We start from the raw sequence: 14,247 nt of genomic DNA, 5'->3' as shown, positions 1-14,247 counted from the left end.
GCCCTTTGTTGTTGAGCCTGCTCCAGCCTTTCAGAAGCCAATCAAAAATCTGAAGACAGAGTTTAGGAGACCTAGCCCTAGCATGGAGAAGATGGAAAGGGAGAGTTTGATCCTAATAGTTGAAGGGACAGTTTATCTGTGGTCGTCAAAAATCCCGTGCATTTGCTCATGAGACAGAATCATGACCTCTGTGTCTGTAGGAGTCTTAACACTCTATTCTCTGGGCCCTATGAACTTTATATTTGACTTAACTAAAACTGGTTGGATTTATTTAGGAAATTATTTAATTCCCTAAACTAACTTCTGAAGTGATATAAGCTCATTTTAAAAGACACTGAAGTGAGAGGTTAGTTAACTTTCTAAGCTTACACACAAAGTATGCATCTGGGATTTTGTATTCAGTTTTGCCTGATTCTGCATCTGTGTTGGTGGACCAGCTGATTGTACCTGACCACCATGTAGAATAATGTTTCTAGGGGAAATTAAAAAACAGAGTTACAAATGAGCTTTTTTAAACTGAAAATTTTATTGAGATAATTGTAGATTCAAATGCATATTTGAGAAATTATACAGAGAGGTTACTGGTGCAGAAAAGCTCCACTTCGCCAGATTTTCCCAAGGTTAACCTTTTACAAAGAGGTAGTATAATGTCATAACCAGTGTATTGGCACTGATACAATTCACCAAACTTTATTCACATTTCCCGTTTTACTTGTACTAATTTCTCTCTCTCTCTTCTCTGTCTGTATTAAGTTCTATACAATTTTATCACCTGTGTTGATCCATGTACCCACAGATAAGATACTGAATAGAGCCAACCACAGGGGTTCCTCGTGTTGCCCTTGTTAACAACAAATACCTCCATCTTTAACCCCTGGCAAACATGAATCTGTCCTAAGTCTGTCCTTCATTTCTAAAATTTTGTCACTCCATATAAATTGTATTATATAGTTTGTAACCTTTTAGGATGAGCTTTTCTCACTCAGCATAACCCCCTGGAAATTCATTCAGTTTGTTGTGTGTATCAATAGTTTGTTCATTTTTCTTGCTAAGCAGTATTCCATGGTATGGATGTACCATAGTTTAACCACTCTTCTGTTGAAAGACGTGGATTAATTCTGGAGTTTTCTACTATACTTAAAGCTGCTGTAAACATTCATGTACAGGTTTTTGGGTGAACATAAGTTTTTATTTCTCTGGGATAAGTGCCCAAGAGTACAAATGAACTTTTAATACAGTTCATAAATCCAGAATTAGATTTGGCGTGATCCTGCTCTGGGTTGCATTTTCACCTTTTATCCGGTTCTCTGAGTCTGATTTTGTGTGGGGCTCTCACCTATTTCCCTCTGGCCCTGGGCCCGTGTAAATTTCCAGGCTGATTAGGGTGCTCCTGAGCTCTGGGAAGGAGATTTGCTTCGCTTTGTTGCTGGCTGATCTCCGGGAGTCATCACTGCCATCAGTCATGCTTGTCAGTTTTGCTGCACCGATGTCCCTTTCCCCCAGTATGGATGTCCAGAGCTCCAGCAGTCTGCACAGTTAAGTCAGCAACTGTGTTGTGTCTTACTTCCTGTGGGAATGAAAGGCTTTCTTAGAGCCCCTGTGAAGTTTTTTTTTTTTTTTTAGCCCCTGTGAAGTTTTAAAAGGAATGGTTGCACTTTTTCTTGCCCTTTGGTTCCCTGTAGTGAACACATGTTGCCAAAAGATGGCAGTGCACTTTGCAGCCACTGAGATCGCTCTTCCCTGTCGCCTGGGGCTTAGAGAATTGTGTCTTGTTCTTTATGTGTATGTTGAAAATGCGCAGAGCAGATTTTACAGAACAACAAAAACACCAATAAAATGCTGTGAAGTTTAGAATCATGAAAAAAAATCACGTTTGCAAATGGTTTATAATGGGAATAGTCCCCCACTTCTTAAACATGATTTGAATAGGGAATAGAACTCAGAAATGTATGTATGAGTGTATAATTTTAGATGTCAGTACTGATTGTTATATTCTGTATAGCTCCTGAAGAAGACCTGTGAAATGCCGATTTTTGTCTTTCATCTGATCCAAGATTGGCCAAGTAACAGGGACAGCCTGCTTTTGAACTCTGAGACTGCAGTCCTCAAGTAAAGGCCCTTGTATACACTTAGTTTTCATGGCAAAAATGGCTAATAATAAAACTCTTCACTTGCTAGCATTGGTCACTCCCCTGTGTGCGTCACTTTGGTGTGTGTGTGTGGGCATGTGTGTAAAGAACTGTTTAAACATTGGCTATGCACCAGAAAGCTGTGTGAAGTGAGAGATTATGGGGTTCACCGGATGTCATAAACAGACCAAGCTGGTGAGGATAAAGTGGGATGAGTTGAAATACAAGATTAGCTAATAAACTTTAAGCTGCATGCACGGAGAGAACCAGTGATATTAAACTCTGGTATGGGCATGTTAAACACTGGTGCCCTGCTGCTCTCTAGGGTGCCATCCCCGATGCCTTTTGGGATGCAATCAAAAAGCCCTGCTATGAACTTGATCCATGTGCAGCATCGTTAGGTGCAAAGCAGGCTGTGGAAGACAGCGGGCTAGCTCTGGGATTGGGTATACAAACCCCAGAGTGGATCCGCTACACATCAGCCAGTGTGCCAAGGTTGGAGGCTCTGTTTCGCTTCCCCTGGGCTCAGTACTGCAGTCGCTTTCATCCTACAGTTTACAAAGTAGCTGCAATCCTGGGTGGCAGGGAGACAGGTGGCTCCACGGTAAAGCAGCAGGCTTTTTGCTACTGCATCCTTTGGCAAAAGCTTGGGCTAGGAGGAGAAATGTGCTGTGTGAAGTTTTAACCCTGAAAGCAGATGCTGTTACTATAGAGACAAGTGAAATGCTACAGTGGGAGGCGTAACAGGGGAGGGATGGGAGAAGGGAGGTGGGAGGGCAAGTGAGGCGAATCTAAAGGCTAGCACACTCCAAGACCTTCAACCTTTAGCAGCACTGTGACGGGGCAGGCTTGCATTCTGAAACTTGTGTGCTGGCGGCCTGCCACGTGCTGACTGGCTGAGTGGCAGCTGCTTGCGCTGTGTGGACTAGCTGGTGAGCACGTTGGCAGTTGGCATGGGCTCTGGGGGTGGGAACTTAGAGGGGTGGAATGTAGATGGGTGCTCAAGACCCAATGGCTGACAGTTTTGCACAAATGTTTCTCATGCTGGGCTTAAGTCACCCTTACGAGCCTGCTCGGTGATTAGGACCGGCTGGTGAAAGCCGGTCCATTTGGCAGTAGATTTGACATGTGTTACAGTTAAATCATTTTGGTGTCCCAGAATAACAGAGAATAAGAAAAACCTTGCTTTGGGTGTGGACTTCTGTAGAAAGGGTATAACTTGTACGGTCAGAGGCCTGGCTGAGGGAAGGCATTATTGGCCCTGAGTGGATTTTATACTGACTGGTGTGACCCTTATCCCCGTGATGCTGGTGAGAAGCTTCCAAATCTATTCTGAACTTTGCCTCATGCTGGTGATGTGAGCAACCCAGGGAGCTTTTTAGAAACATGTTCTTCGCTTCTTTGTTTTCAGCAAATGCAGGTTGTATGAAAGAACTTTTAAGAATGGGATTGAGGGCCTGATTAAGGACTGGATGAGTTAATTTCTTCCTATTGATAGAAGGAGGAACTAGTTGGATCAGATGGTTATTTTAAAAGATATCTCTGTCTTACTAATAATAGCAAGCAACTGCTGAGAGGATTTGCAGTGGGGAGGGACACGAACCCAAATAATTGACATTTGTGGTGTAAAGATGAAGAAAAGGTGCCGAATTCCTGTATTTTGTGCAGAAGCCTAGGTGCAACCAGCTGGACTTACTTCTAAGCAGGCATGAGGGCTGCTCTGGAGAAAGGCCGCTGTGGGTGTGCAGGTTTTATATTTTCCATTTGCCTCACTCACCTCTTTTTGCTTCCTACAGGGAAGAGGCTGCTTTGAGATGCTCTGCATTGTCTGTCAGAAAGAACGAAGTTTCTAATTACTTGCTATGTATAGTCTTGGAGGGAATGTGAAATATGCATCAAAGAGCCAAGGAATGCACCAATCATTATTCTCTCTCTCTAACTCAGATGGAACATAGTGACAGTGCCTCAGTTAGGCTGGATGCTTTTCTCAGCCTAGGAAGAGGGTTTTTCTGAACTTTTCTACTATCCCCTCCAGTTGTTGCTGGTTTTCATTTTCTCTTTATTTCTGATTTTCTTTTTCCTTTTAGAGATGGGAATTCACTGCGTTACCCAGGCTGGAATGCAGTGCCCTAATCATAGCTCACTGAAGCCTTGAACTTCTGGGCTCAAGCAGTCCTCCCACCTCAGCCTCCCAAGTAGCTGGGACTACAGGTGCACACCACTGCACATAGCTAATTTGGAAAAAAAATTTCAGAGATGGGTCTTGCTATGTTGCCCAGACTGGTCTGGAACTCCTGGCCTCAAGCAATCCTCCCACTCAGCCTCCCAAAGCATTGGGATTACAGGCTGAGCCACTGTGTCAGCTTTTCTTCTTTTACTTCTTTTGTTGTTGCATGCAATTTTGGGAATGGCTTAGGCACAAGGCTAAACATTTTAGTTAGGAAATTTGAAAAAAAGGCAACTAAAGACTTTAGGACCAGTTTGATTAATGGTGGGGTGCAGAAATGATGTTCCACATGAAATTGTGTTGGATTCTATAGGTTGGAAAGGGTTAGTTCTGATAGGACTGGAAAGGGTTAATGTGAGCTAAACCACTTTTTTTTCTAAAGGGGAGCTGGCACCGTTAATGTACGTGCAGTAGCACAGGGCTTCAGGATTTTGTTGTGCTTCGGAGGTCTTTTAAGAAAATTTCCTCATTAAACTGTCATCCTTATCTATGTCTACAAATGTATAATGGATGGATTCTTGCCTTTTGAACTTATTTGCCTGGATTGCTGAGAAGGTGGATGTGATTGCATTAGGCACCTTGTCTGTCTTGCTCACTGTAACTCTAGTGCCTTGGCTTGTGCCTGCAACATAGTAGTAGTATCCAGTAAATATTTACTGAATGAATGCATGCAGGAAAGAGAAAAGAGAACTACTGAATGCCTCCTCTGTGTCTGCTACTGTGTATGGTATGTAAAAATTATATTTGGCAATTAGAAGACATTGGTGGTCATGACCAAAGTGCTTTTTACATCTCTTTCCATCTTTCTCAGCCACTCTGTAGCAGTACTCTCCTCCTTTTGTCACTTCCTTGACATCACTGTTGCCTGGATTCTTACCTCATTGACTGTTTTTGTTCCTCTGCTCTGCTTATAAATGTTGGCATGCCTCAGCACTTGGTCTTAGGTCCACTCCTTGATTTTTACATTTTCTTCCTGGATGATCTCGTCCAGTAGTAGCTTCAGGTACCAGCTTTATTCATTGATTTCCTAATTTTTATCTCTAATCCTGAGCCTCTGAGCTCCAGACTCAGACATCTACTTGTATGCCCGATGGCTCATTTTTCATGTGTAATAAGCGTCTTATTCTTAAAGTGGCTAAATAGAACTCTTGATTTGTTCCCCAGCAACTTGTTTCTCCCATAGCCTTCCCCTGGCTCCTTCGATAATTTCTTAATTTCTCTTGACCCCTTACTGTCCATTGTTCACATAGCAGCCAGGGTAATCTTTTAAAAATGAAAAACAGTTCAAGTCACTCTCCATTTTAGACTCTTCAGTGGCTCCCATAACACCTAAAATTCTGACTCCTTTCACTGGTTTCGTGGCCCAATCAGTGTCACCTCTAAAGTTGACCTTCTGGCCCTGTCCGGCTGTACTAACTTTGTTTCTGTTCCTGTTCAAGTTTCATCCTAAACTTGTCTTCATCTTAGAGCCTTTGCACTTGCTGTTCCCTTTGCTTGGAACACATTACCTGCAAATATTCACAGTGCTGATTCCTTCCTGTCATTTTTGTCTCTGCTCAGTTGTCATCCAGAAGCCTCATGTGAACCACCCTGTGCCAAGCAGTCCCTGCCTCATTTTATTTTCCACAAAGCACTTAATGCTATCTGAGATTACCTTGTTCATCTATTCACTATTAATTCTTGGGAACTTTGTCTCTCTGATTCACAGATATATTTCTCTCTCTCTGAAGAGTATGAGGAACATAGCAGGCACTAAATAAATATTTGCTGAGCCAGTGAATATACTATATCATTTAATCTTCATGGGAACCAGGGGCTTAGGGAAGTTGGTAAATGACTTGACTTCTTAAGTCTTTTTTTTTTTTTTGAGACAGAGTCTCACTCTTTCTCCCAGGCTGGAGTGCAGTGGCGTGGCTCACTGCAACCTCTGCTTCCTGGGTTCAAGTTATTCTCTCACCTCAGCCTCCCGAGTAGCTGGGATTACAGGCATGTGCCACCGTGCCTGCTAATTTTTGTATTTTTAGTGAGACGGGGTTTCACCGTGTTAGTCAGGCTGGTCTCTAACTCCTGACCTCAAGTGATCTGCCTGCCTTGGCCTCCCGAGGGATTACAGGTGCCAGGATTACAGGTGTGAGCCACCACACCCAGCCTCAAATCTTCAAGGAATTTTCTTTTCCACTGGAATCTTGATGGCCAAGCCATATCCTGCTTGCATTCAGCTTTCTATTTTTAGTTTGAGTATAGAGAAGGAAAATGATGTATATCAGGATGGGCTATTATATACAAGGCCGATACTATTGAAAGAAGAAATCTTGCAAGTGTCCAGAGGTAATGAGTTTCTTAATGCTATTGTCCACCATTGATTGGTCAGGGTGAAAAGGAAGGAAACAGAAAGGAAGGAAATTTACAGTAATTAAACATGTGGTATGTGCTAAGTCCTGCACTGTGTGCTTTTAGGCATGTTACCTAATTGGAATCTCAAAGCCATCAATGCAAGGTTGATATTATTACCCCAGTTTTATAGATGGAAAAACTGAGGCTTAAAAAAGCTAAAAACTTTGCTCCAGGTAGCACACCTGTTAAGTGGTAGAGCTAGATTTCTTAAACCGGGGGCTACCTGACACCAAATTTCTCACTTTTTATGTTGTGATGGTTGCTTTGTGAGATGGATATGCTTCTAAAATAGTAAGGACAAAAATATGAATTCAATGCACATCCACATAGATTATAACAAATATCTGAAGCACAAGAATAAGTTATACAGACAATATGGAAAACAGAACTACAATATTCAATGCCTGAGCATATAATTGGATGAATAGAATACAGAATGAACATTTGGTTCTCTGGCAGGGCTCATGTACGGTATGACATAGAGCAGCTGTCCCCAGAGAAAGTTCTTTGTTTCTAGACTGGTACTACACAAGCAGCATTTGAGCAATTCAGGATTTCTTTCTGCTTTCACTATAAATAGACCTCATGGAATTCTGTATATCAAAGTTAATGCAATGAAAAGGAGCTGCAGAATATGGAAATAAACCTTAACTCATTCTATAAACTAGAAGCATGTTTGGCATCGGGAGGCCCTAAAAACGCTGTCATTCCTTGGATGGATTCTGAGGTCTTATTTAGCATATGAAATTGCAGAGTAGATGCTATTATGTAAGGAGACAGGAGGACAGCATAATGTGGTTACAAAATGAAGAACTTTGTGCCCTTCAGGGAAGAGTTAATGGGGCAGATATACATAGAGAAAGATGTGTGATAAGAATGTGGAAAATGAATGAATGGGTGGCATGTATCTGTGTGTATTGTCGAAGCCGGGTTGCTGGATAATCCTCAGATGTCAGATTTCCGTAAGGCCAGCATGTGACTCAAAGCTTGCCACTCAACAGAGAATACTGGGCTGTGCTGGTATTAAGAGGCTGGCTGGAAGCTAGGCTCCCACTGTGCACTAGCCTACCTCCCTGTCGCTCTCTGCGTGTGGGTGGGTGTGCATGTGTGTGTGTGTGAGGGTATACATTTTATGCAGTGGGTGTTTAAAGAGCTAAGCACTGAAGCTGGATTTCCACAAACGATCATCACGAGCACTCCAGACACACCAAACTTCCTCTCTTGGTATTTTTTTTTTTTTTTTTTTTTTTTGCTTTCATCCTTTTTAAAAAGAATTTTAAAACCCTAAAGGAGAGAGCCCCCAACATCCTGCCTACAGGATTGGGATTATTTTCTCTTACCTGTCTATGTGGGTGCCCTCTCAAGGTTAGAACTGAAGCTATGTGGGACCGGCATATTCTCGAGCACCAGATGAGAGGAGCTGCGTGAAGCAGTAGCAGACACCAGAAGAAGAGTGACTCTGCCCTGCTAACATGAACAACAGCTTGCAGGTTAACCTGCCCAGAAGCTGGGCTGCTCCAAGTGGCTCACTCCAGGAGAAGTCTGAGCATTCTTTTTTTCTTTTTTATTACTATAGGATGGAGGATGAAGCTGTCCTGGACAGAGGGGCTTCCTTCCTCAAGCATGTGTGTGATGAAGAAGAAGTAGAAGGTGAGCTTTATGGGTCTGGGAAAGTGTCTGTTGACATACATATGTCTCTATAGATAATAACATTCATGCATTTCATATATCTTACATTTTTAAAATGAAACACCAAACCTTTTCTATAGAGTTTCATCAATCTCTACATTTTGCTTCAACACAGAAAGTAATTTTAAGAACTTCACTTGACCATCAAAATCTGATTCAATATGGGTCTTGCCTGGTTTAAAAAAAGTCTTATTTTAAAGTAAGTGCCTATGTTAGCTGTGCCTCTTCATCAAAAATAACATTTTACCAGATAATACTAACCACCTTCCAATGACTAATTCAAGAAAGCTGCTCGATTTATATAAATATATTCAGCAGCATCTTTAATATTCTTTCTTGGAGCTTGTAGTATAAAGATATAGATATTACAGAAGGATAATGATACCATTGTTGCAGGAAAAATGGGTTTAAGCTGAAGATGTTAAGAGTGATAATCATGGATGACTGTCAGTTAGGAAAAGATGGACAAGCATTTTTTATTTAAAAAACTTCAAGGATCTCTTTTGCTGTTGTTTCCTAGTGCCTGTTAAAAACTAAAGAAGAGTTATGTTTTATCTGGTGCTATAATACTTTCAGCGGGCATTCCCTTTTCCTGTCTCCTGACTTATCAATAATGTGGGAATAATGCTATTTATTTGATAGAAGGCAAAGCTGAATTTATATTTATTAAAATAATTATATGGAGGCATCACAGATATATGTTATTATTAATATTTATAATGAGATTTTTAAAAATCAGGGTTATGGGCAATATTCAAAGTTAAATGAACCTTGCAGGTGAATCATGTGATCAATTCCACCCTTTAAAGTCACCTGAGAGACAATTCATTTGTATTTTGGAGATTCTGACCTGACCGGTGCCATGTGGTAAGCATTTAGTGCCAGCCCCAAACTTGAACCAGAAGGTGGTGGGCTTGGGAAAAAGAGAGTCAGTATTGTGTGTTCTGGAGTGATTCTTCAAGCAGACTGAACACCAGGTACTGGGCAAGTGATGCTCCTGTGCCACTTGGAACAGTTTGAATAGTGTGGCTATCATGTTGTTTCTCATTTTCTTTAGTAAGTTTCTTCTGCCCATGTGGTGTTAGAGGATTGGCGCCTCCACCCCCACCTCAACTTCCCGCATTTATGCTCTTGAGACTGACTAATAAGAATTTGATGCCTAAGTTTCTTAGGAAAACGGAAACTACAGTATTTTCTTTCATATTGTTTTATGGGTTCCTTGCATTTTTACAACATGCTGTGGGAAAATGTCAAGCTGGTGAAAGCAAAATAGTAAAACTTTTGTCTTAAGATTCTTGGAACCCATGATGTTAAATCATGATTTTAGTGACTCTGTCACTGTCCCAGTGTCAAAGAGGAGATACCAGCAAAGAGGATATACAAGCAAAGAGGAGATATAGCATATGAATATAAGAAATAATGTAGCTTTGAGCAAATAGCCTATAGTTTTAAGACAATTGAAGCAGAAAAAGCTTGGGAGTGACATATACTGTGTGCGTATGTTTTCCTTTGAGAGTAATGTTCTAGCTAGGTTTACAAGAGATGTAAATCACTTCTTGAGTTTGTAAGGTCTGTAGGATTGGCAGTACTCTACTGCAATAGGATATTGTATACTGTTTCTTAAGGCTTTGACTAAGAAGTGCATTTCCTGAAGTATTTCCCTTGATTTTCAAGCACAAAATTGAGACGACAACATAAATGAATAGCACACAAATCTGTAGCCAGGATTCTTTAAGAAGAAACAGAAATACAACCAAAGGTGGTAGAAACATCTGTAAAATTCAAGAAATGTGTTGGTTTTGTGATGATTAAACCTCCCAAATGGATTTGTGTATTTTCCTGTTTTTATGAGACCTCTATTTTAGTGACTGTCTTTCATGTTGATTGGCACCTGAGCTGACTACATTTCTTCCAAGACATGCTCAGATAGTTGCCTGTTGCTGAGTCCTGAGCCCCATAAGAAGATTGCTTATGGATTATTTTGTGGGTAACTTTCAACAGTGCTGACTGTCTTACAGTACTAGTCTTGAAATTATAGTAATTGTTCATTAGAAATGAACAAAATTTTTCATTTTTAATTTGGTGTTCTCCCAATTGACCCTCCCCCTTTTTCACCTTGCTTTACTGGTGTGGGTGGGAGGTCTTAGATTTTTATAGTAGCTCTAGGTGATAGTGTAAAATAGTTGAAATGGACAGGGGTTTTTTGGCACATCCATGGTTCCAGTGATTGAGAATGAAGAAACAGACCTCTAAGAAGTATTCACATTTTGAGGGGAATGTTTTTTCCCAAGGATATGAGTCCATCTCATATTTTTAATTGCATAGAGAAGAGTGTATTTGAAGAAAAGCAAACTGTTACCTCTGTTCTAAAGTAGCTTCCTGGCACATTTATGGCAGAAGCGAATGCCTCAGTTTTAAGGGTCAGAATTCAAAAGGCAAGGAGCTGGAACACTTTATATTATTATTTACATTTCCTTTTATGAAAGTAGTTATTTCTCTTGCTTCTAGGATAAACATAGAAGTTTACAATGTTCGCAAACAGTCTTGGCAAAGTCAACTTAAAATAAAACTTTGTTTTTTACCGTTATCTGCATAAATAAGATGTACTCCCAATAAGTGATTATTAAAGTAACTAAGGTCTGATAGTTCTTGTTACTTTGAAATATTCATGCTTTAAAAATGCTTAGGGTCCCCTAATTTGGGGTGATTGGATTCAGCTCAACCTGAAGGCAAGAAGAGCCAGATATTCTCTCTTAGTTCCTTCGAATGCTGTGGTTCTGAGGAGAGAGACTTCAAACCACGCCCTCAGTTCACCTTGTTCAACTTTACTCTCAGTGGGTGGCATGACACTTAATCCACATTCTAAAAACTTAATAGAAAACCGTCAACTGCAAAACTCACTAAGCATAGAGTGAGTCAGAAGAGGAGTCATCTGTTTAAATAATGAATTTATCTATGTGGCATATATTTAAAGGCCTAAAGCTCATTGTCACATAATTTTCTTCATGTGTTAATGGCTTAAAGAGATACTCTTTCAAAATGAAACCAAGTGCCAATTTTAATCTTTAAAATAAATAGAAGCCTTTAAATCCACTCTTCCACTGGTTACCTTGTGCTATGCGTGATTTTGTAAAGTTAACATTTTTAGGAGGAGAGTGGTTACTGTGGATAAACTCATTTTAAAATGTCAGTATTTCAGATACTCATATTTATTTCTTTATCAAAATGCCCCAGCTCCCACCCAGGCCCTTCCACGCTTCCACAGAATTGGTCTGTAGATGACAAATTAACATTACCAGAATGATCCAGAAGTGTTGACCACGAGGAACAACAACTTGCTTTTCATTTCAAACATGGACGGGGGAAATTGCTGATTACATAGCATGAATGAAGACTGAGATAGGAAGAGTCAGTCCCAGGTAGCTTTTTCCAAAAACAGAAGAAAATCCTATGGATGTTTTATTCTTAAAAAAGCCAGCCAGGATTTTGGATCTGTATGATATAAACAGATTACTTAATAGTCTCATATTTTGCAATAGGGGAAAAGAGCAAACTCCACCTTATCCTTTGAGATAAGGCTTTGGCTCTGCAAGGCTAGGTAACTCCCAGCAGACCTTGGCAACTCTGACTTCATGAGGAGGGGCCTCTTCTTAACATCAAGTTCAACCAACAACTCAGAAACTATAAAATGCAGTAACACAGTATTGGTTGAAATGTGTCTCCATTTTTGAGGCTTGGTCAGTACTCTCCTAGAGCTATTATGCTGTATTGTGCTGGTTTTCGTCTTCCATTCAAAACTTAATGCAGTGGGAAGTATGCACCCATCTGTCCCAATGGAAGAATAATTCTACAAATTCGCATGTCTACTGACGGACATTAAGAGGGAGTGTTGTTGAAAATGCATGGAGTTTACAGGAGGAGTGCTTTCAGGAAAAGTAAAGAATGTATGTCAGGGTCTGGGACAGGGTAGATATTCACTAATTATTTGTTAAAAGAAAGAATGAATAAATAAATGTATAACATAAACTAAATAAAGTATATGTAGAATCACTTTGTATAATCCTCTTACATATTTTTAAAATTTTTTTGTTAGAAATTTGGTTTTCAAGGCCTGACGTGGTGGTCATGCCTATAATCCTAGCACTTTGGGAGGCCAAGGTGGGAGGATCACTTGAGGGCAGGAATTCAAGAACATCCGAGAAAACATGGCGAAACCCCATGGTGAAACCCCATGTCTACAGAGAAATAAAAAAAAAAAAAATAGCTGGGTGTGGTGGTGCATGCCTGTAGTCCCAGCTACTCGGGAGGTTGAGGTGGGAGAATCGTTTGAGCCCAGGAGATCAAGGCTACAGTGAACTGTGATTGTGCCACTGCACTCCAGCCCGGGTGACAGAGTGATACCTTGCCTCAAAAAAAGAAAAGAGAAAAGAAAAAGAAAAAAGTTTTATTATCTTAGTACTCTTATTCTAATGAAATGATGTAGCCTCTCATCTTATCCTTGGTATTACTCCTGTTTGATTTTGCAAAGATCATTAACATACTTATATCATTTATATATTTATACTGATAAGAAAAAGAAGGTCCTAAACACCTCTGCTTTATCAAACTTTTTCATTCTCCTACTATGTTTTTTGAAGAGAGAGACTAAAATGATGAAATGGTGGCTTTTGTCTTTTTGGAAGTCAAGACCTCAACATTTTACAGACATGAAATCATGACTTAAACCTATTTCTTGCTACAGGATATGATGATGATCTACTCATGTGTACTGGAGAAGGTAGTATTTTTTTCTAAAAAAAGTGGGGCCTGGTAGACATTTTTTAATAATTACAATGGTATAAAACGTAATTTCTGAGAAGGAGTGAATGAAAACCTATCGGATGGGAAGGGAGGGGCCAAGTTGGGACTGGGGCTATTCTGAGCACTGGATATAAGTGTCCGGTTGCATTTTGCTGACCTCTTCTCTGCTGTTCACTCTAAGTGCTCAGAAAACAGTGTGTACAGAGGAAACTCTTGGGCAAATACTGCTAAAGGAAAAGCCTTCTTAAAAGGAAACAATGTATCCACACATTGGCCCGCTTTAAAAGAAATACAGTGAGGTTTTTAAAAGTTGGTACTTGAATAGTAACATAGGTTTCCCAGAACAGGTTGAGCCCATACAGACCTTTCCCAACTCCCTGCTCCTTTCTCCTCATGGCCTCAGCTGAACGCTGGCCAGAGGTCCTCAAGTATGCAGCACTTAGCTCTGTAGCTGCCTGACACCTCTTGCTGTGTCAGGGAAGTTAAATATTTATATATAGATTTCTTTCACTTCGAGGAAGGCTGATGATAGTTCCATGTGTTTTTGAAACTAGAATCAGACATTTCTTCCGAGAATTTGAGAATTTTCCAACTGTAGAGAATTCCCTGGTAGTATAGTATCGGCCAAAGCCCTCTTGAAGCCATTTCCTATCCTAGGTGTTGGTGTTCTTTGATGGCAATAAACCATAGCAAATTGCACTTGGTACTTGCGTTATGTTTGGCAAAGATCCAGAAATTCTTAAATCGTACACTTATAGCAGTTTTGTCTATAGATTGAGCTTCTTTTTAGAAGCTTTTTGTCTGGTCATATTGGTGAGACATGTTGTTTGATATTTATTTTGGGGAATCTCTATTGTTTATTTTATTCATGTGTTGTCAAAGCAGAGGGACTAAGTATCAGTTTGAGAATAAAAATTTAAAACTTGCTCTATCGCCAAATCATTGCACAGGTGAAGGAAGCAACTTATAGTTTAGATTATGGGTTTTTTCTCTTTGTAAAATGGGAAC

At 40.2% G+C, this 14,247-nt stretch overlaps 1 protein-coding gene across 6 annotated transcripts in view; it reads left to right on the top strand.

Moving 5' to 3' along the window:
• SLC4A4 (solute carrier family 4 member 4) overlaps positions 1–14,247 on the top strand; it is a 491,407-nt gene that overhangs the window by 154,585 nt on the left and 322,575 nt on the right. For 4 of the 6 annotated variants that reach the window (XM_055297381.2, XM_055297379.2, XM_055297378.2 and 1 more), the window contains one exon: positions 8,327–8,400. In XM_055297381.2, the coding sequence (XP_055153356.1) occupies positions 8,327–8,400 (74 nt within the window). Of the gene's footprint in view, positions 1–7,632; positions 7,975–8,326; positions 8,401–14,247 lie in introns of those variants that run through there. The other 2 variants (XM_055297376.2, XM_055297377.2) reach the window with 2 other exon arrangements.

The sequence above is a fragment of the Symphalangus syndactylus genome, chromosome 10 (assembly GCF_028878055.3).
Source record: "Symphalangus syndactylus isolate Jambi chromosome 10, NHGRI_mSymSyn1-v2.1_pri, whole genome shotgun sequence".
Lineage (NCBI taxonomy): Eukaryota > Metazoa > Chordata > Mammalia > Primates > Hylobatidae > Symphalangus > Symphalangus syndactylus.
The sequence above is the reverse complement of the archived record's forward strand: the minus strand, read 5'-3'. Positions and strand labels throughout refer to the sequence as shown.